General features: G+C 42.1%; 2 protein-coding genes across 5 annotated transcripts; both read right to left on the reverse strand.

Annotated features, from left to right (window-relative positions):
* Positions 1–6691: 6691 nt before the first annotated feature.
* Positions 6692–16508, reverse strand: LOC310644337 (phospholipase A2 inhibitor gamma subunit B-like). Of its 4 annotated transcripts, XM_083369214.1 has the most exons (7): positions 15615–16508; positions 13935–14116; positions 10536–10633; positions 9796–9912; positions 9136–9288; positions 7643–7783; positions 6692–6991 (listed from the first exon to the last, which is right to left on the reverse strand). In XM_083369214.1, exons 3-7 carry the CDS (start codon positions 10582–10584, stop codon positions 6849–6851), a joined length of 603 nt encoding a protein of 200 aa, XP_083225340.1. In that variant the 5' UTR covers positions 10585–10633; positions 13935–14116; positions 15615–16508; the 3' UTR covers positions 6692–6848. The 4 variants fall into 4 exon arrangements, with proteins under 4 accessions (XP_083225340.1, XP_083225342.1, XP_083225341.1 ...); XM_083369216.1 differs by lacking the exon at positions 13935–14116; XM_083369215.1 differs by lacking the exon at positions 15615–16508 and having other exon boundaries at positions 13935–14983.
* A 974-nt stretch (positions 16509–17482) lies between these two features.
* Positions 17483–23649, reverse strand: LOC310644338 (phospholipase A2 inhibitor gamma subunit B-like). The gene is made up of 6 exons (XM_083369217.1): positions 23600–23649; positions 23276–23479; positions 21131–21244; positions 20210–20353; positions 18658–18795; positions 17483–17784 (listed from the first exon to the last, which is right to left on the reverse strand). The coding sequence occupies exons 2-6, from the start codon at positions 23322–23324 to the stop codon at positions 17534–17536; spliced, it is 696 nt and encodes a 231-aa protein (XP_083225343.1). The 5' UTR covers positions 23325–23479; positions 23600–23649; the 3' UTR covers positions 17483–17533.
* Positions 23650–24310: the final 661 nt, after the last annotated feature.

Consider the following 24310-nt stretch of genomic DNA (forward strand, 5'->3'; position numbering starts at 1 on the left):
TGAGAGTTACAATAATTTTGACAAAAACATGGTCACCAAATAATAATAGTAACCAAATTGTCCTGTGGCAAGTTGGCCATGGCAAGTTGTTCTAGACATTGTACCCATGGGGGTCTAAGAATTATATCACACTCTTAGACCTCCCCCATGCTAACTGACAGGTCTTAAAGCTCTTCGGGAAGACTAGAAGAGTGGGGGCTCACTTCAACTCAGGGGCTACTTATTTATCTTATGACACATTCATATCCCTTTTTGATAAAAATACCGGAGATAAAAATACAAAATATGAAACCCAAAATGTAAATATCTGTCTAGATTACAGATATAATTTTCACTTCATTTGTCACAGCCAGGAAATCAGCAAAGTCTCCATTATAGTTTCTATTTTGGCACTTCATGTTAGTTAGATAGTTTGTCTTCCAGCCCTGCAGTCACAATTCAGTGATGGTATTTTGTCCCACATATGGAGGGCATCCGCGCATCTACCAGGGCCAGTGTGAATTTAGTTCAGCGTTGTCCAGTTTGCACGGGGCTGGTCAAATCTAGATGTTTTTTTTTTCAAAAACACAAAGAAAACCTTGACTTTGTTGTGGGGAGGAGGGGGCAAATTTTTATTCAATGTCATTTCTATACATTGGGAACTGTTCCAATCAACTATTTGTGCCATCCATTAAGTCACAGAATGTCCCATGTGTCCCCTGGTTGGTGCTAAAGAACAGCCCCTCCAAGACAAGCCTTGGAGATATGGCAGCTAGTTAATGTTAGCAATCTCCTGGCTATATCACATCACCTTGATGGCTAAGATGCTCCAAAGGATGTGGGCAGAGGCCCCCTTATTATATTCTACTACTCAAATTCTTTAATCTGGTTGGTAAGACCAGACTTGGAATACTGCATCCAGTTTGGGACACCATGATATAAAAAAAGGCATAGAGACTCTAGAAAGTGTGCAGAGAAGAGCAACAAAGATGATTAGGGGACTGGAGGCTAAAACATACGAAGAATGGTTGCTGGAATTGGGTATGTCTAGTTTAATGAAGAGAAGTACAAGTGGGGACATGATAGCAGTGTTCCAATATCTCAGGGGCTGCCCCAAAGAAGAGGCAGTCAAGCTGTTCTCCAAAGCACCTGAAAGCGGGACAAGAAGCAATGGATGGAAACTAGTCAAGGAGAGAAGTAGCCTGGAACTAAGGAGAAACTTCCTGACAGTTAGAACAGTTAATCAGTGGAAAGACTTGCCTCCAAAAGTTGTGGGTGCTCCAACACCGGAGTTTTTAAAGAAGAGATTGGACAACCATTTGTCTGAAATGGTATAAAGTCTCTTGCTTGAGCAGGGGGTTGGACTAGAAGACCTCCAAGGTCCCTTCCAACTCTGTTATCCTATTTAAGTACTTAACTGTGGCAAAAAACAGGTTCCGATGTGTCTCACTTAACAACCACCTTGCTTAGCAATGGGAATTCTATCTCCCGATGGTGGTCGTAAATTGAGGACTGCTGGTGATGCTTACTGGTAACAGCCATCATCAGAAAATGGGGTTAGTTCATTAAGCAGGATTCTAGGCATCTTTAACATGGGATCTCCAACCTCTGCAAACTATTCCAGGGGGCTTCCATTCAAACATAGGCCCTGAGTCCACTCTTAAACTTCTGTAATAATTTACAGGCTGTATCTATATTAATAGTCAGTTATCTATGTGGTATCAGACTTTACAGAATCACGATGTTCTCTTATGAGGGTTTCATTCGTTTTAGGCAAGTGTGGTGTAATCCTTAGTCTTACACCCATGTCCCCATCTTCCAAAGTTAATATTAGCACAGTGAGAATGCTAGCAAAGCCATTTGTCTGCCATTTATCTATATTTGGCTACTGTTAAAAAAACAACAACACCTAAATGAACATCACAGAACTCGGATAAAAGTTTATAGGTGAGTACAGATCATTATCTAAGGGAACACCTGCTGCCGGCATCAACTTCCCATCGTACTGTGCGCTCCCACAGGGAGGGCCTTCTCAGGGTACCGCCGGTTAAGGAATGCCGGCGGGTTATTCCCAAGGGAAGGGCGTTCTCTGTGGGCGCGCCGGCCCTATGGAACCAACTTCCCACGGAACTCAGGACTGCCCCCGACCTTCGCTCATTTCGCCGGGACTTGAAAACTTGGCTCTTCGAGCTGTTTGGCCCAGACTGAGGGGTTGTAATTTAATTATTTAATTTAATTGGGTTTTAGTTTTAATTTCAGGGACTGGAATTTAATTAATAGTTTTAACTGATTTTAATTTTTGTATGCTATGTTTTTAAATTTTCCCTGTAAACTGCCCTGAGTCCTATGGGAATAGGGCGGTATATAAATTTAAATAATAAATAAATAAATAAATAAATAAATAAATAAATAAATAAATAAATAAATCTTCAAATTATAAACACTGTTGGGATGCGAATTTCCACCACTAAGCAAGGGAGTTGAATTGTGCCCAATGTTATGGTCATCATCATCATCATCATCAGAATTGCAAGGGATCTTGGAAACAGTGTTTCACAACCTCAGGTGAGATAGTGCTTGGCCTGGTCTCTTGCCAATATTTTTCTATTTCACAGGAAGTTTCAGATAGGTGAACTTCAGTTCCCACAAGTCCTTCGGACTCAATCTCAAAGTGAGATGGGTGGCACATAAATTAAATTAAAATAAATGGAAAAATCATGTCAGGACCTTTGTCAACTGCACAGTTAAATCAAACAGAGAAACAAAAAAAAGGTGAGGCCCCTATTTTAAAAGCCATCTACTAAGCCTGGGGTCCTCAGAGTGTGGTTTAAAAAAAGCCAAGATTGCTTCATGGTGGGATCAAAAACTCTGCCTGTTTTTTGAGTCCACTCTTCTGGCTGTCTTCTTGACTTTTTTGGCCATACCTTATGGATATCTCTGCATGAACGTGTCAAAAAACATGACCACCAGGCTTCAGCCTTTCCCAGCAGGCAGCCCAGCAGCCCAGAAGAACATACGCCATTGAAGGCACAAAGGAGGTCATTGGGGAAGCCTCGTGTTCATCAACACGCCCACCAGCCAATCAGAATGGAGGCATTTGTGTAAGACAGAACAAAACAACACAGGTGAATGTCTTCTACTCCTTTCCGTTCAAGAAGCCTCCAAATAACTGCTCCCAGATCCTGATTTCTCAAGTCTTGGCCTCCCACTCTCAAATCGTAATTTGAAGTGGAGCCTGTTCTTACCTAAGTTCTTCCCAGTTATAGGCAAACACCGGTTTTCAGAATCCCGGCAGGAAACCAGTTTTTCATTGCATTTAATTGAGGTGAGTCCAATGCATCCCAGGACAATGAAGTCCATTGGGACAGTTGACTTGAGGTTCAAGCACTATCAAGAGCAAGAGCAAAAAGATGATTTGTGTAACTGCCTCTCCCTAAGAGTAACTGCCTTCTTTATCAGATTGGGTATGCTAGGCACATCCTTTTTCTTAAAAAGGGTCTTTTGGTGGAACCTAGGAAGCTCACTATGGCAGCCCCTGCCCCATGGAAAAACCTTCCCCTAGAGTTCCAAGAGCCCCCCTCTTTTTCTATTCTATTCTATTCTATTCTATTCTATTCTATTCTATTCTATTCTATTCTATTCTATTCTATTCTATTCTATTCTATTCTATTCTCCTCTACCCTACCCTACCCTACCCTACTCCATTCCATTCCATTCCATTTCTATTCCATTCCATTCCAAGAAGGTGACCTCAACAGATAATATATCTTAGATAATATATCTAAATATTTAACTGTGACAAAAACAGGTTCCGATGTGTCTCACTTAACAACCACCTTGCTTAGCAATGGGAATTCTATCTCCTGATGGTGGTCGTAAATTGAGGACTGCTGGTGATGCTTACTGGTAACAGCCATCATCAGAAAATGGGGTTAGTTCATTAAGCAGGATTCTAGGCATCTTTAACATGGGATCTCCAGCCTCTGCAAACTATTCCAGGGGTCTTCCATTCAAACATAAGCCCTGAGTCCACTCTTAAACTTCTGTAATAATTTACAGGCTGTATCTATATTAATAGTCAGTTATCTATGTGGTATCAGACTTTACAGAATCATGATGTTCTCTTATGAGGGTTTCATTTGTTTTAGGCAAGTGTGGTGTAATCCTTAGTCTTAAATCCATGTCCCCATCTTCCAAAGTTAATATTAGCACAGTGAGAATGCTAGCAAAGCCATTTGTCTGCCATTTATCTATATTTGGCTACTGTTAAAAAAACAACAACACCTAAATGAACATCACAGAACTCGGATAAAAGTTTATAGGTGAGTACAGATCATCCTCAAATTATAAACACCGTTGGGATGTGAATTTCCACTGCTAAGCAAGGGAGTTGAATTGTGCCCAATGTTATGATCATCATCATTACTGGAATTGGAAGAGATCTTAGAGGTCTTCTAGTCCAAATCCTTACTCAAGTATGAGACCCTATGCCATTTCAGGCAAATGTTTGTCCAATCTCTTCTTAAAAAGCTCCAGTGTTGGAGCACCCACAACTCTTAAAGGCAAGCTGTTCCACTGATTAATTGTTCTCACTGTCAGGAAGTTTCTCCTTAGTTCTAGGCTGCTTCTCTCCTTGGTTATCTTCCCTCCATTGCTCTTCCTTGCACCCTTTCTAGAGTCTCAACATCTTTTTTATATCTTGGTGACCAAAACTGGATGAAGTATTCCAAATGTGGCCTTATCAAGGCCTTATAAAGTGACACTAACACTTCATGTGATTTTGATTCTATCCCTCTGTTGATGCCACATAGGTTTGTGTTGGCTTTTTTGGCATCTATAGCACCCTGCTGGCTCATATTTAAGTGATTGTCCACTAGGACTTCAAGATCTTTCTCACAGTTACTGCTATTAAGCCATGTTTTGCCTATTCCAAACCGGTGCACTTGATTTTCCTTGCCTAAATGTAAGACCTTGCTTTTTCTCTACACTGAATTTCATTTTGTTGGATAGGATGCGTTGTTCAAATCTGTCAAGATCCACCTGGATCATAAACCTATCTTCTGGGGGGGGGTTGGCAATACTGTCATCTGCAAATTTGATGAGTTCCCCTTCTATTCTCTCATCTAAACCATTTATGCAGATATTAAAGAATACTAGACCTAAAACAGAACTTTGGGGTACCCCACAGCTTCCTTTCTTCCATTTAGATTTAGAAATGACCTTGGAGGTCATCTAGTCCAACCCTCTGCTCAGGCAGGAAACCCTATAACACTGCAGACAAATGTTTTTCCAATCTCTTCTTCAAATTCTCCCGTATTGGAGGCAGGTTTTTCCACTGATTAATTGTTCTGTCAGGAAATTCCTCATTAGTGCTAGGTTGCTTCTCTCTTTGATTAGTTTCCATCCGTTGCTTCTTGTCCTGCTCCTCAGGTGCTTTGGAGAATAGCTTGATCCCCCCACTCTTCTTTGGGGCAGCCCCTGAGATATTGGAGCACTGCTATATGTTACACCCAGCCCTTCTTTACATTAAACTAGACATATTCAATTCTAGCAACCGTGTTTTATATAGAGATGCCGTTCCGTTAAAGACTACACTTTGAGTGCAGCTTGTCAGCCAGTTACAAACCCATCTGATGTTAATGTTGTCTACCCCATTTTTTTTTCACAACGGTTGTTAAATGAAATTACCGCAGCTATTAAGCAAATCATGTGGTCATTAAGTGGATCCAGCTTCCCCCAGTGATTTTGCTTGTCAGAAGCTGGGTGAGGAGGTTGCAAATAGTGATCACATGATCCTAGGACACGGCAACCATCATCAATGCATGCCAGTTGCCACGATCAAGTGACCCTTGGGGGAAGGGGCAATGGTTGTAAATGTAAGGACGGCTCATAAGTTGCTTTTTCTGGGGCCTTGGAACTTTGTACGGTTGCTAAACAAACGGTTGCAAGTCAATATACCATCTGTATATTGGCGTTTGTGTGGACTAAAACAGTGTTTCACAACCTCAGGGAGTTTCAGACGTGAACTTCAGTTCCCACAAGTCCTTCGGACTCAATCTCAAAGTGAGATGGGTGGCATATAAATTAAATTAAAATAAACGGAAAAATCATGTCAGGACCTTTGTCAACTGCACAGTTAAATCAACAGAGAAACAAACAACAAAAAAGGCGAGGCCCCTATTTTAAAAGCCATCTATTAAGCCTGGGGTCCTCAGAGTGTGGTTTTAAAAAAAGCCAAGATTGCTTCATGGTGGGATCAAAAACTCTGCCTGGTTTTTGAGTCCACTGTTCCAGCAGCCCAGAAGAACATACGCCATTGAAGGCAGAGAGGAGGTCATTGGGGAGGCCTCGTGTTCATCAACACGCCCACCAGCCAATCGGAATGGAGGCATTTGTGTAAGACAGAACGAAACAACACAGGTGGAGTTGACTCTTCTGGTTGTACCGGGAGAAGGGGGAAAGACACACAACATCAATACCAGGGTGGATCAGGTCATCTCCCAAATAGACAAGGGGTATTCTGCAAAGGGCCTCTTCCATTCCTGCTGTTGTGTTCTGACTTGCCCTCTCCTGTTCTGGGCCAGTCCAGAAGTGGAAATGAGCACCACACTGAGTGGTGTCATGACAGGGCACCCCAAACCTGCTTCCATCGCAGTCATTCGCTCGAATCAGACCCTGAACCAGAATGGAATTCTTTTTAAAGTAATTGCTTTATTGATTGAACCATGGTTCAGTTAATTTTCACATTAATTGTGGGGAACATCCAGAAGAAGGAGAATTCTGTTGAAAGCTGACTAAAACAGAATGAGCCACGTTGGCTCCTAAGCTCTAGTAAGGTGGAAGCCATGGCCTTGACATGCAGTTATACATCACTGGGAAGACTGTGGGAGGGCTGGGGTGCATTTGATGTCTACATCCAATTCCGCTGGACCTGACCAGAACCTCTTCTCAAGTAAAGAGCACAAACTCTCAGAAGCGCATCCTTTGACAGATACAGTGTTGATTAAGAAATCTGAAGGAATAAACCAACATGGGAGTTAGTAACATCTCTACAGTACCCCATCCTTCAAAAATGGGGAAGGAGAAAGTATTGAAAATTCTGGTTGGAAAACTAAATGGTTGCTCTTGTGAAGTGTTTCAGGAAAAACTTAAAGGGGAAGAAAAATGAGAGGAGGAGGAGGAGGAGGAGGAGGAGGAGGAGGAGGAGGAGGAGGAGAAAGTAGACTGTTATCTAGTTTAGCTGCTTATCAACTGTGGTTGAGTATCTACTATTCACCCTACCTTGAACTGTAAATTAAAAATAGTTACAGCTTAAAGCATAAAATATTTAAAAAGTTATTATATGCTGGCATCTTACTTTCTTCCATTACAGTTTAGAAAATTTGATAGGCTTTTAATGGTTGTGAGATGGACACATTGCCCTTAGCTGTTGAATCGGGATGCTACAAAGACACCCCTATAACTATACACAACTATATACACAACTATATCCGTCTAGAGATGTTAGAGCCATACCCCACGTGGAAAACAGGATGGGCTCCATTTTGAATCTCTTCTACTCCTTTTGTTCAAGAGGCCTCCAAATAACTGCTCCAAAATCCTGATTTCTCAAGTCTTGGCCTCCCACTCTCAAATCGTAATTTGAAGTGGAGCCTGTTCTTACCTAAGTTCTTCCCAATTACAGACAAACAGCGGTTTTCAGTACCCCGGCAGGAAACCAGTTTTTCATTGCATTCAGTTGAGGTGAGTCCAATGCATCCAGGACAATGAAATCCATTGTAACTGTTGTCTCGAGGTTCAAGCACTATCAAGAGCAAAAAGATGATTTGTGCAACTGCCTCCCCCTAAGAGTAACTGCCCCATTTATCAGATTGGGTAGGCTAGGCACATCCTTTCTCTTAAAAAGGGTCTTTTGGTGGGACCAGCCCCTGCCCCATGGAACACCCTTCCCCTATAAGTTCCAGGAGCCCCCTCCCCCTCATTTTTTTAAGCTTCCAGAAAGCATGGAAGAGCTGCCTAGATTCATCTTGTTTGGGAATCTCCAGCTGTAGGTAGCCAGATATTATTGTATAGGATTCAAACCCTCAACTGGAAATTCAACTGATTGTGTATTGCCTGAATCCTTGTGGTAATTGATACAGCATGCAGCATATTCCCTGTGAAAAAAAACAGAGGAACTTCTCTCCCATCCAAGAAGGAGAGCAGAAGTCGTAAATCCCCTCCTCTAGGGACATGTCATCCATCTCTTTCTGCCCGGAGAGCTTCTGCACTGGAGACAAATTCCTTGTGTATCTAATCACACTTGGCCAATAAATCCTATTCTATTCTATTCTATTCTATTCTATTCTATTCTATTCTATTCTATTCTATTCTATTCTATTCTATTCTATTCTATTCTATTCTATTCTATTCTATTCTATTCTATTCTATTCTATTCTATTCCATTCCATTCCATTCCATTCCATACTATTCCTTCTATTCTATTCTATTCTATTCTATTCTATTCTATTCTATTCTATTCTATTCTATTCTATTCTATTCTATTCTATTCTATTCTATTCTATTCTATTCTAATTCTATTCCATTCCATTCCATTCCATTCCATACCATTCATTCTATTCTATTCTATTCTATTCTATTCTATTCTATTCTATTCTATTCTATTCTATTCTATTCTATTCTATTCTATTCTATTCTATTCTATTCTATTCTATTCTATTCCATTCCATTCCATTCCACCCTACCATGCTCCATTCCATTCCATTGCATTGCATTCCGTTCCAGTCTGCTCCACTCCACTCCACTCCACTCCACTCCATTCCAGAAATTTGACCTCAATAGATAATATATCTTCAGGTACTGTACACAGAATCTGCTCTGCCTAAACAAAACATATTATCTTCTAGTACAGTGTTTTTTCAACCTTGGCAACTTTAGGATGAGAGGACTTCAATTCCCAGAATTCCTCAGCCAGCATGAGCTAATTTCTTTCAGTCCTTACCAAGAGAAGTTTTAGATACAGGCTTCAGGTTTAACCCTTAGCTCTGACAAAGTTGAAATCAGAAATGGGCAACCCTGCGGAGATTAGATTTCGCCTCACACCGTCCTTCCACTGTGTTCATTGGGGCCCAGGTTGGCTTCCTAAGAGCTACATACCTACAGGTGGCAGAGTTTTACATTCATCCTCAATACAGCACACTCTTTTGGACCTCATTGCCAGCTCATAAGGTAGATTTGTCTCCACGTAGTCAAGATGGCAGGTGTCAGAATGGCCACAGATTTTTGAAGTGAAAGTGAGGGACACAGGGGCTGGACAGGTGAGAAACAAAATACAAAGGTGTTTTATTTGCAATTCAGGGATTCCTTGGCAAGTTAAAACTCTGAATGACCATTAGATGAAAGTAGCAGGTAGTGCTCAACCACAACTGAGCCCCAAATTGATAAAAGGGACAGTTGTTAAGTGAGTTTTTGCCCCATTTTACGACCACCACCCCTTGCCATCGTTGTTAAGCGGTTCACTGCAGTTGTTAAGTTAGTAACCCGGTTGTTAAGTGAATCTGGCTTCCCCATTGACTTTGCTTGTCAGAAGGTCGCAAAAGGGGATCACGTGACCATCATAAATACATGCCAGTCACCAAGCACCTGAATTCTGATCACCTGACCACGAGGATGCTGCAAAGGTCATACGTGTGGAAAGGGGTCATAAGTCACCTCTTTCAGTGCAGTTGCAACTTTGAACAGTCACTAAATGAACAGCTATAAGTCTACCTATATCTCTGTCTGCCTGTCCATCCCAGAACTCTTAACATTTCATACCTCTTATCACTTCAGTTTGAAACATCACACAAGTGTCTTCATTATCTTCACAGGTTCGTTTCGTGCCGTTACACGTCTGGCCCGGCTCCATACAAAATTCACACCGAATACACATGCCTAGAAGAGGAAGAGACAACCTTGTTTTTTTGATGCTTTCTACGAGAGTGCCCTGCCCTGCCCCGCCCCACCCCACCCCTCACTTCAAATGGTGATTCATGCCATCATTGCACAGTTCACACGTCTGGCTTGTCAAGAGCTACTTTTGACAAGCCCCCTTAACTTGCGGATGGAATTAGCCCAAATGTCTGCCTTATGTAGGATGGCATGGTGGCCTAGCACAGGGATTCCAAACTCGGCAGATTTTAAATGGGTGGACCGCGACTCCCAGAATTCCTGGGAAATGAAGTCCACAGGTCTTAAAGTTGGCAAGGTTGGACAGTCCTGGCTTAACGTTAAAAGGAATGAATAAATTCAGTCTATGGTTTTGGGGACCCCTCTACTTCTTCTGCAGGCAGAGGCGGCTGAGGGAAAAAAAAATAAATCGAGAAAGTAGCTAAAACCATGCAATCCAAGTTCTGCCTGTTTCTAATGCATGCAAAAAAGGGGTGGGTGGGGTTTCAGTCACATGGTAGTGGGCACCATCTTGACTTTTCTGACCCCCTTTCTGTGGTCATCCGCGACCTGCATGGAGACTTGTTGTTTGCAGCCAAGTTCTTGTATTGGTCCCAATGTCTTCTCACCTGTAGCTAAGAAAGTGCCAAAGAGGCAACAGAATAAGAGGGACTTCATGGTGGAGAACAAGATGATTGATGCCCAGCTCAATCTGGATAAAAAATACCTGGAAGAGATGGCAAAGAAAAAAAAAACTGGACCTGGAACACAACGTAGGTATGAATGGTTCATAGTGCCAGCTTTTACATAACAATAAAAAAACCAGTTTCAAGAATCTTTCCCCCTTTTAATAGCTTAAAAAAACATAATGGGAGGGAGACAAGTCTAGAAATAAAATCACTCTCCTTGGGTCAGTGGTGGAATTCAGCCGATTTGCACCAGTTCGGTAGAACTGGTAGTTGCCCAGTCCCCCCAGAATGGACTTTTGGAAGTGGCATCCACACAGAGAACCGGTTGTTCACATATTTGAATCCCACCTAAGGTGTTATGTTAACTCCTGGTAATAATTGCATTTTTCTCCATTGCCTGTTTGGCCATCGAAGTCGTTACCAAGCTGTAAAGAAAGCTACTTCATTAAAAAAAATCATTATTGGGATGTATCGGACTTGTTTTGATTGACATTGGGTATGTCTAGTTTAATGAAAAGAAGGACTAGGGGTGACTTGAAAACAGTGTTCCAATATCTAAGGGGCTGCCATAAAGAAGAGGAGTGTCAGCCTATTCTCCAAAGCACCTGAAAGAAGCAACGGATGGAAAATAACCAAGGAGAGAAGCAACCTAGAACTAAGGAGAAATTTCCTGACAGTTAGAACAATTAATCAGCGGAACGACTTGCCTCCAGCAGTTGTGGGTGCTCCAAAACTGGAGTTTTCCAAGAAAAGATGGGACAAACATTTGTCTGAAATGGTATAGGATTCCTGCTTGAGCAGGGGGTTGGACTAGAAGGCCTCCAAGGCCCCTTCCAACTCTGTTATTCTATTCTCCTGCTTTCAGCTGAGCTCCCAGATCATTTGAAACATTGGATGGGGACTCACCCTTATCCCCATCTCACCCATACACAAATCTCCATGGCTTTCAAGACCAGAACTTGGGTAGCAACATTGTTTTCAGAGGAAGCTTAAGCTGGAAGCTACAGTAAACCCTTTCCTTACCATCTACACAACAAACAAAGGCTACGTGAGTCCTTCAACCAAGGTCAGGGTCTGCCCACCTTAAAGTACGGTAAAAGGGAAGGTTAAACCTGGTCCATACCACCATGTGGACCTTCACCGAGGAAAGCCAGAATAGAAGAAGTATATTGTCCGCTGAAAGGAATCCAAGTCTTTGGAGAAAGATTCTCAACCCTTAAGAAGGAAGTGGGAACTTACGTAGAGCTTCAAGAAGCAGCAGCCAGCAATTTTTCTCAGAGGTTACCAGATGCTATCATTCACTGGGCACAGGTCTTTCTCCCTTTGTGTTTCCTTTTTGTAGGAGAGGTGGAAGACTATGTTTTTGGAAACACCTCTCAACCACCGATATCCCTCTGGGATCTATTTACTTTCCACCCAGATAGTGAATGAGAAAAAAAAAAGAAAGAGAAAGATAACCCTTTCGCCAGTCCACTGTCCTTTTCAAGGACAACCTGAGGCAATCGCCCAGGAGGGCTTGACCTGTTCTGCTGTTGGAGCCAACTATTCGGGGCCAACCGGATCAGCCTGTGAACTTGGTAATATTATTTAGGATTAAAAATTCACCTGGTAGTCAACACAGATTTCACCACAGGAAGAGGGAAATGGCTAAGCTACTCTGGAGCAAGTGAGTGACTCACTTCCAATGAACCAAAAATTGGGACCGAAAAATCTACCTGGGAAAGTGAGGTTGATCAAGTCTTCTGAGTTACGATTGTAAATGGGAAGCTTGGATCATTTGTGGTTTCACTGAGTGGTCGCCTTGCTTAATGACCAAATTTCTGGTCCCAGTTGTGGACAATAAATGAGGACTAAATAGGGTCAGGCCATGCTACTGAATGCAAAGCAAAACAGTTTTGTTTTGCTTTTTCTTGAGGGGTCCAGAAAGCTAACACTAGCACTGATGGTCTTACCTAGCTGGGTCAGTGAAACGTCTGCAAGAACACAACCAAGCTCAGAGAGCACCAAGGACCCCTCATTTCAACCCTGAGCTACAAATATTCTCCTTTATTGGTAGTATTTCTCTTATCGGATCCCAATAGCAGGTTCCCTTTGCTTCTGTGGCTTCTCAGTAGATTGCTATGCAAGTGTAGAGTGTGTTCTAGAGAACGTCTAGTGGAAAAGAAGAAGAAGAAGAAGAAGAAGAAGAAGAAGAAGAAGAAGAAGAAGAAGAAGAAGAAGAAGAAGAAGAAGAAGAAGAAGAAGAAGAAGAAAGAAAGAGAGGGAGGGAGGGAGAGAGGGAGAGAGGAAGAAGGAGGACGAGGAGGAGGAGGAAGAGGATGTAATAGCAGTATTCCAACATTTGAGGGGCTGCCCCAAAGAAGAGGGAGTCAAGCTCTTCTCCAAAGCACCTGCAGGCAGGACAGGAAGCAACAGATGGAAACTAATCAAGGAGAGAAGCAACCTAGAACTAAGGATTTCCTGACAATCAGAACAATTAACCAGTGGAACGACTTCTTCCTGCACTCTGCAACTCGCGATCTTGGCTTAAGACCTCGGATCACCGCAAACCACACATCAAAACAATCTCAATCAATGCATGGAAAAGAACAATGTTTGAAGGAGAAGAAGGGGAGAGCAAGACTTTTACAGCTCTCATTCTCTCTCCAAAGGGAACAATGGGTCCAGAAGTTGTGGATGCTCCATCACTGGAGGTCTTTAAGAAGAGACTGGACAACTACTTGCCTGAACTAGTAAAGGGGTTGGACTAGAAGACCTCCAAGGTCCCTTCCAGCTCTATTCTGATTGATATTCAGATGTTCTCTGACTTAAAGCACAAACAGCCAGTCAAGGTGGATCAGAGCTAGCCTGAAGCTTGGAGGGGTGAAGGTTACTGCTTCTGAAATCGCTGAAACTAAATTGCATTTCGTCGTGTTCTGTAGTGAGAGAGGAGATCACACCTGCTTCACCCAGGTCTACAAAAACCCCATTTTTTCATTTCCTTACCCAGAAAAATGGCCACATGTTGCACCAATCTTAAAACTGTTTTCTTTCACTTTGGGCATGGAGAGCACCATGTAAAATTTAGCCACTTAATTTGGGAAATTCTTAAGCCAGGGGTCTTCAAACTTGGCCCTTTCATGTCTTGTGGGCTTCAACTCCCAGAATTCCTCAGCCAGGCACGCCTGGCTGAGGAATTCTGGGAGTTGAAGTCCACAAGTCATCAAAGGGCCAAGTTTGAAGACCCCTGTCTTAAGTTGTTGTTTAGAATGACAGTGGTCCATTCAACTCACGGTGGCCTGTTCATTTGTATTGCGGCTTTATTATTTTTACAAATGACTCAAGGCGTCAAACACGCACCTTCCCCTTCCTGTTTGCCTCACAGCAACAGTCCTGCGAGGTAGTTTGGGCTGAGAGAGAATGACTGGCCCAAAGTCAACCAGCCGGCTTTCATGGGACTTGAACTCATGGACCTCTGCTTTCCAGTCTGGTGTCTTGACCCATAGACTCAACTGGCGCTCCAGCTCTTCTTATGCAAGAAACTTCGAATAAAAGAAGCAGTTTATCCACAGAACCTCAAAGGACAATTTAAAAAAATGCATAGAAAACTTGCATCCTGTAGCCCTCTCCAAGCAGCTGAAAGATCAGGAATGAATTAATTCAAGGAATGGGATTGCTATGCTTCTCCTCTCCATCACAGCAATAAGTCCAGATAGTCCTCGACATACAACCGTTCATTTAATGACCGTTCGAAGTTACAACAGCACTGAAAAAAATGTGACTCGTGAGCAATTTTCACCCTTGGGACCATTGCAGATTCCCTGTGGTCATGTGATCCAAATTCAGACATTTGGCAACTAGCTCCTATTTACGACGGTTGCAGCGTCCCCGGGGTCGTGGGGATTCCCCTTTTCGGGATCTTCTGACAAGCAAAGTCAATAGGGAACTCAGACTGGTTAAACCACCAGGTTACTAGTTTAACAAGGTCCGTGATTCGCTGAACAGATGAGGCAAGAAAAGTCATAAAAAGGAAGCGAAACTCACTTAACAAATCTCTCCCTCAGCAACGGAAATTTTGGGGTCAATTGCAGTCGTTAAGTCGAGGATTACCTGTCATATGGAACAGCAGTATAAGTGCAGGAGCATTCACTCTTATTTCCCCCTCCCCTTCTGTTATAAATATGCATTATGGAAGATTGAACTTGCACACGGCCTAAGTTTACACTTCTTGTCCGATTTCGTTGCTGTTTTGCAATATGTCTGCAAACATTTTTAGACCTTTTAAGAGAGGTCGATGACTCTTCGACTTGAAGGGGTTCCATATTTGTACGTGGCCAGTTTTGAAGGCCTTGGCGGACTCAGCGTGCTTGACTGTCCTGTGTTCAGGGAATACTGTACACGTGCAGTACAGGGAATCCTCAACGTACGGCCACAAAATGGAGCCCAAAGTTTAACTCATTTGTTAAATGAGTTTTGCCCCATTTTACCACCTTCCTTGGCCCATTTGTGAAGTGAATCACTGCAGTTGTTAAGTTAGTAATACGGTTGTTAAGTCAATCTGACTTCCCCCTTGACTTGGCTTGTCAGACATTTGCAAAAGGGATTCACATGACCCCAAGACACGGCAACCATCATAAATGTGAACCAGTTCTCAAGCATTGGAATGTAAATCTTGTGTCTATGGGGATGTTGCAAGGGTCATAAGTGGGGGGGTCACTTTTTTTAGCGCCGTTGTAACTTTGAATGGTCACTAAGTGAACTGTTGTAAATTAATTTAAAAGGTAAAGGTTCCCCGCACATGCGTGCTAGTCGTTTCCAACTCTAGGGGCCGGTGCTCGTCTCTGTGGTCATGTGGCCGGCATGACTAGACGCCAAAGGCGCACGGAACACTGTTACCTTCCCACCGTAGTGGCCCCTATTTTTCTACTTGCATTTTTACCTGCTTTCGAACTGCTAGGCTGGCAGAAGCTGGGACGAGTAACAGGCACTCACTCTGTTACGCGGCACTCGGGATTCGAAAATTACACTGTTGTAAATTACCTGTAGAGCCAGACTCAGAGATCTGAGTCAGTCAGCTGACTCGCCACAATTGGGTATGTCTAGTTGAATGAAGAGAAGGACAAGGGGGGACACGATAGCAGCCTTCCAGTATCTCAGCGGCTGCCCCAAAGAAGAGGGAGTCAAGCTATTCTCCAAAGCCCCTGAAGGCAGGACAAGAAACAATGGAGGGAAACTAATCAAAGAGAGAAGCAACCTGGAACTAAAGAGAAAATTTCCTCATAGTTAAAACAATCGGTGGAACAACTTGCCTCCAGAAGCTGTGAATGCTCCAACACTGGAAGTTTTTAAGAAGAGACTGGCCAGCCATTTGTCTGAAATGGTATGGCCTCCTGCTTGAGTAGGGGGTTGAACTAGAAGGACCTGCAAGGTCCCTTCCAATTCTGTTATTCTGCCTTTCTAGTAAGTTAAAAGGAAGCAATGATATTATTGCTATATAGTGCCACCTCTTGGCCAGCTAGTCCCATGGTATGTACCAGCCCTTTAAGCCATAGTAATCCAGACAAAAAGCACCATTACAATATTCTTATCCTAAAGTTGTTGCAGTAATAGAATCTTGCAAATCTAAAGGTACCTCTCTCTTCTCTTATTTTTCCCCCTTTTCCATTCAGTTGTATCTGATTCCCAGAAATGGCCTGAATAAAAGCTTGCGGTTTTCTTGGTAAAGTTTTTCAAAAGTGGCTTGCCCTTGCCTCCTTCCTAGGGCTGAAAGAAAGTGACTGGCTCAAGATCACCCAGCTGATTTTGTGTCTAAGGCAGGACTAGAACTCACGGTCTCTTGGATTCTAGCCTGATGCCTTAACCACTACACCAAACTGTCTCCTGAAAGCTAAGAAAGGTCCCTCCTGAGATGCTTTCTCCACTTCCACCCCCACCCACATCCCCATCCCGAACTCAAACTTTTTATTACTAGATTGTTGTCTAGGCTGTGGGTCTCCTTGCTGTGTCTCATGAATGTCAGAGACAAGATCGGAAGAGTCCTGGCACCTTTGAAATTTGGGGTTGGAGAGGACAGCCTGAGGGTCCCGTGGACAGTATAAAAATATAATAAATAAAATAATAAATAAATAAATCTTAGGAAAGTCTCTCCCTAGTTCTCAGAAAGATGAAGGGGTAGGAGGGGAAAAGGATTTTCAGACTGGTAAGATTCTGTTACTCTAACCTCGTAATAAAAGTAATATTATCCCTTGTAACTTTGATATCCAAGACTGGACTATCTTGGCGGGTTGACATCAATCCTGCAACTCTAAAGACACTTCCCCCCTGCCCTTTACCTTTGCAAAAACTAGGAGTCTCTCTGAGACTCTTAAATTACAGCGCTGTCCTGGATTCAAATTTCTTTTATACGATTGTTGTCTTGATCATGGTTCATCCTCCTGTTCCCACTACAAGATGTGACTTGTGTTCAAATAGCAAACTTGGTCAGGTCCTTCAAGACCTAGCACAGGGGTAGGCAACCTCGGCTCTTTTATGACTCATGGACTTCAACATGCTGGCTCAGGAATTCTGGGAGTTGAAGTCCATGAGTCATAAAAGAGCCGAGGTTGCCTACCCCTGACGTAGCATCTGTATTTGCCCTGTGTGCATTAAACCTGGCTTGTGCTCAGGCCTGTTGATTTGAGTGCTAAGCTATTTGTGAAAATGACAAATCTGTGCATTGGAGACAGGAAGGGTGGAGAGAAAATTCCAAGGCCTGCAAAAAATAGATGTTTCCTGTCTGCTAACTGACCTCAAACTGCTTTTGAACATTAAGTTGCAATATAAAATATATATATATATATATATATATATATATATATATATATATATATATATATATATATATATATATATATATATATATATGAGCTAGATTTTGGAATACCATGGACCAGCTTGGCTTTTCTCCTACAATGAAATCTTTACACTTGGAAAAAAATCAAGCCAGAAAGAATTGTGATGAAGAGTCCAAACCATCTGGGATTGGTATTAACCACCCCAGACTCAGTCTCTTGGCCGACGGTTGAGAACTCCTGGTAAACTGAAGAGTTTGATATGCATCGGATAGCGTGACGTCCACTCTTCTCAGGAGCCATGGCTTCAAATCCAACCAAGCTATCACAGAAAGCTTTGTTTGCACATCCCTTCAAACTGACCTCCATATTAGGCATAACTGTGGAGAAAATGAAAGGGATGAGTGCCAAGACTGGATCAATTACAGTGTTGCAGTATAACTTAATTGGAAGAAACCTTGAAGGTCTTCTAGTCCAACTCTCTGCTCAAGCAGGACTCCCTGTATCATTCAGGACAAATGGCTGTCCATCCTCTCTTAAAAACCTCCAGTGATGAAGCACCCAGAACTTCTGAAGGCAAGTCATTCCACTGATTAATTGTTCTCACTCTCAAGAAATTTCTCCTTAGAGTAAGAATGATTAATCAGGGGAGGTTGAACTGTGACTCATTCCTTTTCCCCCAGTACTTTTCATGGCAGAGCCAGCCAACCTGAGATGCTCCTGGTGGGTTGGACTGCAATGCCCATAATTTCCCAACTTTAGCCCTTCAGGTTGAAAAAGTATGGCAGATGTGGAAGGTATTTTTTGTCCGCTATTATTGCAGTGAAACAAAGATAATGAAAAAAATTAGATTCAAGTAAGTAGGATAGAAACCTAGAAAGAATTATGCTGGATGTTCTGAAGAAGGCTTCAGGAGAATGTGGAGATATTGTTGTCAAAATCCAGGGAGGGAGGCAGGAATTTCATTATTACTCCTACAGTTTGGGGGAAATATAGCTTATAACATGCCACTTTTATGCAGTCAACAAAAACACTGACTTGAAAGTTCCCAAAAAACCCCACCCCAGAACCAACCAATCAACCGTGGCTTTGCCCAATGTGTGAACCCAACCTGGAGGCCTCTAAGATGGACTTCCTCATGGAGACTTCCTTGGAAATCTTGAGCTAAGATCCGTCCCTTTTGTTCCATGGAAGTTGTCATCCAAAATCAGGTAAATGCAATTGGAGGTAGGTTGACCGAAGTAGCTAATTACCCGATTTTGCATCCAGACGTCCTTCAGCACAATACAGCTCATCTCCACTACAATCAATGGCTTCTTCCTGACATGTTTCGCCCATTGCAAAGCATGCTGGGCACTGCTTCCCATTTGCTGCGGCCTTCTTGGGCAATCCTATAGAAAAGAAAACAACAATCAGATGGGATGAGAAACAAATATATTCCCGATGAAAAGGACTTTAGGGCAGGGGGGTCTCCAATCTTGGCAGCAAAGATGATTAGGGGACTGGAGGCTTAAACATATAAGGAACGGTAGCTGGAATTGGGTATGTCTAGTTTAATGAAGAGAAAGACTAGGGTTGACATGACAGCAGTGTTCCAAAATTTAAGGGGCTGCCACAAAGAAGAGGGGGCTAACCTATTCTCCAAGAAGAGAAGCAACCTAGAACTAAGGAGAAATTTCCTGACAGTTTTTTTATTGAAAAGTTTTACAGTACATTTTTTAAATAAAAAAAACTCCCTCCCCCCTCCCCTCTCCCAACCCTCCCTTCCCCTTCCCCGACTTCCCAGAGCTGAATACAGTGTATAAACTCACAAACCTAAGCTAAAATATGCTAACAACAAAAGTAAAACATTAAATTCTATTGCACTTGAACTCTCCATAGTCATAACTATATTACTAACAAATAACAAATAACTAATAATACATCATATAAAACCACTACTTATTCAAATGCTAAATGAAACTTTTTAGTCCCACATTTATTCTGAATATATTCAATCCATCTTCTCCATTCCACAATATATCTCTGTTGCGATTGTTCTTTCAAATATGCTGAAATCTTTGCCATTTCCGTCAGATTAGAAACTTTCAGAGTACACTCTTCTATAGTCAGAAGTTCCTCCTTCTTCCAATATTGCACTACTAAAAGTCTTGCTGCCATAATTAAATTCAACATAAATTTAGTATCTATAACAGTAAAGTCTGTAATAATACCCAACAAAAACAACTGCGGGAAAACCTTATCTTTTTCTTAAATATCTTTTTCATATTCCACCAAATTTTAATCCAAAAAACTTTGACTTTTTTTACAAGTCCACCATGTGTGAAAATACGTTGCATCCTCACAACCACACCTCCAACATTTGGGCTGGCAGTTCGGATACATACTTGCTAGTTTTTTAGGGTCTAAGTGCCACCTATAAAACATTTTATAAAAATTCTCTCTTAAATTTTGGGCTGAGAAATTTCCTGACAGTTAAAACAATTAACCAAGGGAACGATTTGCCTCCAAAAGTTGTGAATGTTCCAACACTGGACATTTTTAAGAAGAGACTGGACAATCATTTGTCTGAAATTGTATAGGGCTTCCTTCCTGAGCAGGGGGTTGGACTAGAAGACCTCCAAGGTCCCTCCCAACTCTGTTATTTTGCTATTCTGCTATTCTGGAATGCAAGGTGTCTGCCTCTCACTTAAGATTTTCACCAACCTTCCTACCCAGTCACGGTACGAGTTGCTGTCTCAACACCTCCAAAGTGGAGAACAAAACAGGGAAATCTTGAGTGAGAAGAACTTAGCCCTGACATACCTGCAGGGACAACGTCTCTACATCCATCTCCTTCACAGCATCTCAAGCGGGCAGCAACATGTTCTCCCCGGCCCACATTAATGACTTGAAGGCCTTTGTCACAGACGTCGGATGAGACGCAGGATTTTATAGTCACGGATATTCCTGGGGGAAATGAAGAGAGAGAAACTGCATTACCACCAGAACAAACCATGATGGGCATTGCAGAGTCAGTGGGAAGCACGTTTGATGTCAGAAGCAACTTAATTGGTACTCTTTCCCATTGTCAAAAGCCAACCAATGTGTTGGATGAATCCAGCTGGGTTTCAATCCAAAGTGGGTAAGTAGACAGGGGGTCTTCAAACTTGGCAACTTTAAGACTTGTAGACTTCAACTCTGGCTGGCTGAGGAATTCTGGGAGTTGAAGTCCACAAGTCTTAAAGTTGCCAAGTTTGAAGACCCCTGAAGTAGAGGAAGGCCTTGGAAAAAAGGACCTTAACCATAAAAAAATAAATACGAAGTATTTTTAATTGATGTAATGTGAGTAACAGTCAGGATAAAGGAAAAAATGCACCCTGGCCTTGCCTATTTCTTGGGACCCTCATTTTTGATGTATAATACAGATGATTTAAGGGTTAAGGTGCCATGCCTTAACTGGGAGGCCATGAGTTCTAATCCCACCTTAGCCATGAAAGATGGCTGGGTGACTTTGGGCCAATCTCCAGGAGACGGTGAGTTCTAGTCCCGCCTTAGGCATGAAAGCTAACTGAGTGACTTTGGGCCAATCATTCTCTCCCAGCCCAACCCACCTCACAGTATGGTCTTTGTGAAGAAATAGGAGTCAGTAAGAGTATTAGGTATTTTTCGCTGCCCCGAGTAATTTATAAAGTAATAACGGCAAAATAATAAATAAATAAAATTAACGCATCTTGTTGTACTTACCTATTGGGAGGGCAATATTAGTAACACTGCATCTGTCTTTCCCAGAACCACATGGAGACTTATTCCCAGAACAATCTGTTAATCCTATGCATTCTTCACATTCCAGAGATAATCCTATAGTATCAACAAGAAAAAAGGATGACAAATTTCCTTCTGGATCCTTTCTTTTCCCTCTGCCCAGTTTAAGACCAAGGTCACAGCAAGATTTCACCCATAATCAGCTGAGATGGTAAGGAGGAAAAAGTACCACTTGGCAGTCCACGTGGAAGGGGTTAGAAGCTTTTTCTCAACCACGGCACCTTCCAGATGTACGGCTTCCAGATTCTTTAACGACAGGCTAGCTCTATGAAGCTAGTTTAAGGAAATGGTGCACTAAAATACAGCAATAGTGCTTAGTTACATGTTGCTTCGTGCTGCTTCACAGCCCCCTCTAAGCGGTTTACACAGTCAGCCTCTTGCCCCCAACAATCTGGGCCCTCATTTTGCCAACCTTGGAAGGATGGAAGGCTGAGTCAACCTTGAGCCCCATCAGGATCGAACGCCAGGCTGTGGGCAGAGTTTGCCTGCATTCTAACCACTGTGCCACCAAGGCTCTACTGTAGATCAGCGTTTCCCAACCTTAGGAACTTGAAGATGCGTGGACTTCAACTCCCAGAATTCCCCAGCCAGCATAGCTGGCTGGGGAATTCTGGGAGTTGAAGTCCACGCATCTTCAAGTTCCTAAGGTTGGGAAACGCTGCTCTAGATACCCAGAAGGTACAACATAGCTTAGACTTGCAAACATGTCCAGGATGCAAATAAAACCGTATGTGAAATCAAACTGTTACTGATGGTTCATTGAGTATTATTATTGTTATTATGGTTCAAAGAACAGTCAGCCAAATGTTCAGACTGGATTTGCCATTTTTATCCACCTATCAAGTCCTCCTTCCCAACAACCTGGGAGAGGCAGATCTTGTTTGATGGCATTAAAGTTATCAACACAGGATGCAAGCTGTTCCCAGTAAAGCTTCCTTTTGCGATTGATTGATGGGGATTTTATCAATGCCAGTGGTGCTCCAGATGTTTTTGGATTGCACCCAAGGGATCTATTAGTATTGGCACTACCTAATATTATCACGGTTCATTAAACAGTCAGCCAGATATTCAGACTGAGTGTGGCATTTATTGTAGATGATGATGATGATGATGATGATGATGATGATTTGCTGCACATCTTATGATTTGAGATGACTCTGATTGACTTACTGGAATGTAAAATATCCAAATATCTAAACAATTATAAATATAAAAAGAAAATAAAGTTACAAAAAAAAGCTAAACCAAAAGGCATGGTTTTGCAGCGGTGGTTAAGAACACTCAGATAGAGAAAGAAAGAAAAAGTTTCTTGCATTTTTTTGGCTAGCTTCAAATTCCTCCCTCCCTCTATATGTATGTACATGTGTGTGTGTGTGTGTGTGTGTGTAAGAGACAGAGACAGAGAGAAAGAGAGAGAGGGAGAGAGAGAGAATGAATATCTTGCCAACCTCTGTAGTAGCTGGCCAAGTATTCTTGCTAAATTTTGATCACTTTCAAATTTTCAACTGTTGCATCCGAAAAATCTAGGAAAACAAATTAATTTTTAATTTTAATGTTGAGATTTAATGTTAAGGTTTTAATATTTAACCGAGATTCAGTTCTTTGCAATCAGAGATTGCAATCCATTTACCAATGTGGGATTATGAAAGCTAGATCAGATCACCCGATTTGTATTTCAAAGCAGTTTGCAGTCATATTCTGATCCTGTAGCAGATAGTATTACCATCTAGTGATCCTGCGCAGAATCTCACAGGGGTCTGCTTTAGGGAATTCTGGTAGCTGAAGTCTCCACAATTTAAAAGTTCCAAAGTTTGAAAAACACTGGCCTAGAGATTTAGATTTTCCCTTTCAATATGCCAAATAGAGTTTCCTTTCTTTCTTTCTTTCTTTCTTTCTTTCTTTCTTTCTTTCTTTCTTTCTTTCTTTCTTTCTTTCTTTCTTTCTTTCTTTCTTTCTCCTTCTTGTGCGTGCCACAAATTCTCTTGGAAAAACATGCTACAAGTTTGCAGAAGCAGTGAAAGTGTGGGAGCCATTCACTTAAAATATTTGTCATTTTTGCCTACTTACTTCTGATAATACGTAGGGCAAGAAAGAAGACGGGCAGTGAAATCCCCATGACTGTTGACTGGTGCTTTGTTCAAAGTGGCCCTGGAGATCCTGAATATAGGAAATTCTTTTACTTTGCCCAAAGCCGAGGAAGCATTTTTAAGAGCAGTCCAAAACCATCACTTCCTGAAAAAGGAGGCGGATTTAAGAAATAAAAGTGGTTTTCTGGAAGGGGACCAAAGAGAGAGAGAGAGAGAAAATTACAGGAATCCTTTACAGGAAACTAAATCTATTTGGTTCCTCTTTTGCCGTCCAAATGTCAGATTATTTGAAAAACAAACTTACTTGTGGACGAAGCCAAGAAAATATTAAAAATCGCCAGCCGAAGCCATTTTTACATATTTTGGTCTGTACCAATGAAAAGTTTTCCAATTCTCTCCTCCGGAAGGAAAAAAAACAGACTGCTTTTATTAATCCCGGTCCAACTGCTGCTGAAAATTTAAACTGCGTCATTGTAACTTACATCAGACTGTCTCTGATGTTTTGTGGGCTCTTTGCACTTTCCCTTGCAAACGCTGAGATAAACCAGTTGTCGGAGGTGGATTCCTTTCTCTCTCTCCCCCCCCCACACCTTTCTACCTGACATCAAGGGGGGAGATAGTTCACAGAGGAAGTATGCAGAAACAGCAAAGTATGACAGTGTGGCCATAGAGGAAACCAAGGCAATATCCCGCAATGCTTTTTTTTCCCCCTCCCCTCCAGGAGTATGGCAGAACCCAGAAATAAAAAGAGAAAAATTAGAAAGAAAGAAAGGGACCCCTTAGAATGTGGGTTCTGACGCTCAGCAACTGGGTTATCAACAGCTGCAACGATTCCCCATGACAGCGGTGGCGAGGAAAGTCGTAAAATGGGGCAAAACGTGCTTTTTGACACATGTCTCGCTTAGCAACAGAAACTTTGGGATCAATTATGGTCATAAACCGAGGACTATCTGGATCTGGAAGTCTGGAGGGATTTAGCAACACCTTTCGAGACTGACCAATTTTACTTAAAAAG

Source organism: Vipera ursinii (genome assembly GCF_947247035.1).
Source record: "Vipera ursinii genome assembly, chromosome: 9".
In the NCBI taxonomy this organism is placed as follows: domain Eukaryota; kingdom Metazoa; phylum Chordata; class Lepidosauria; order Squamata; family Viperidae; genus Vipera; species Vipera ursinii.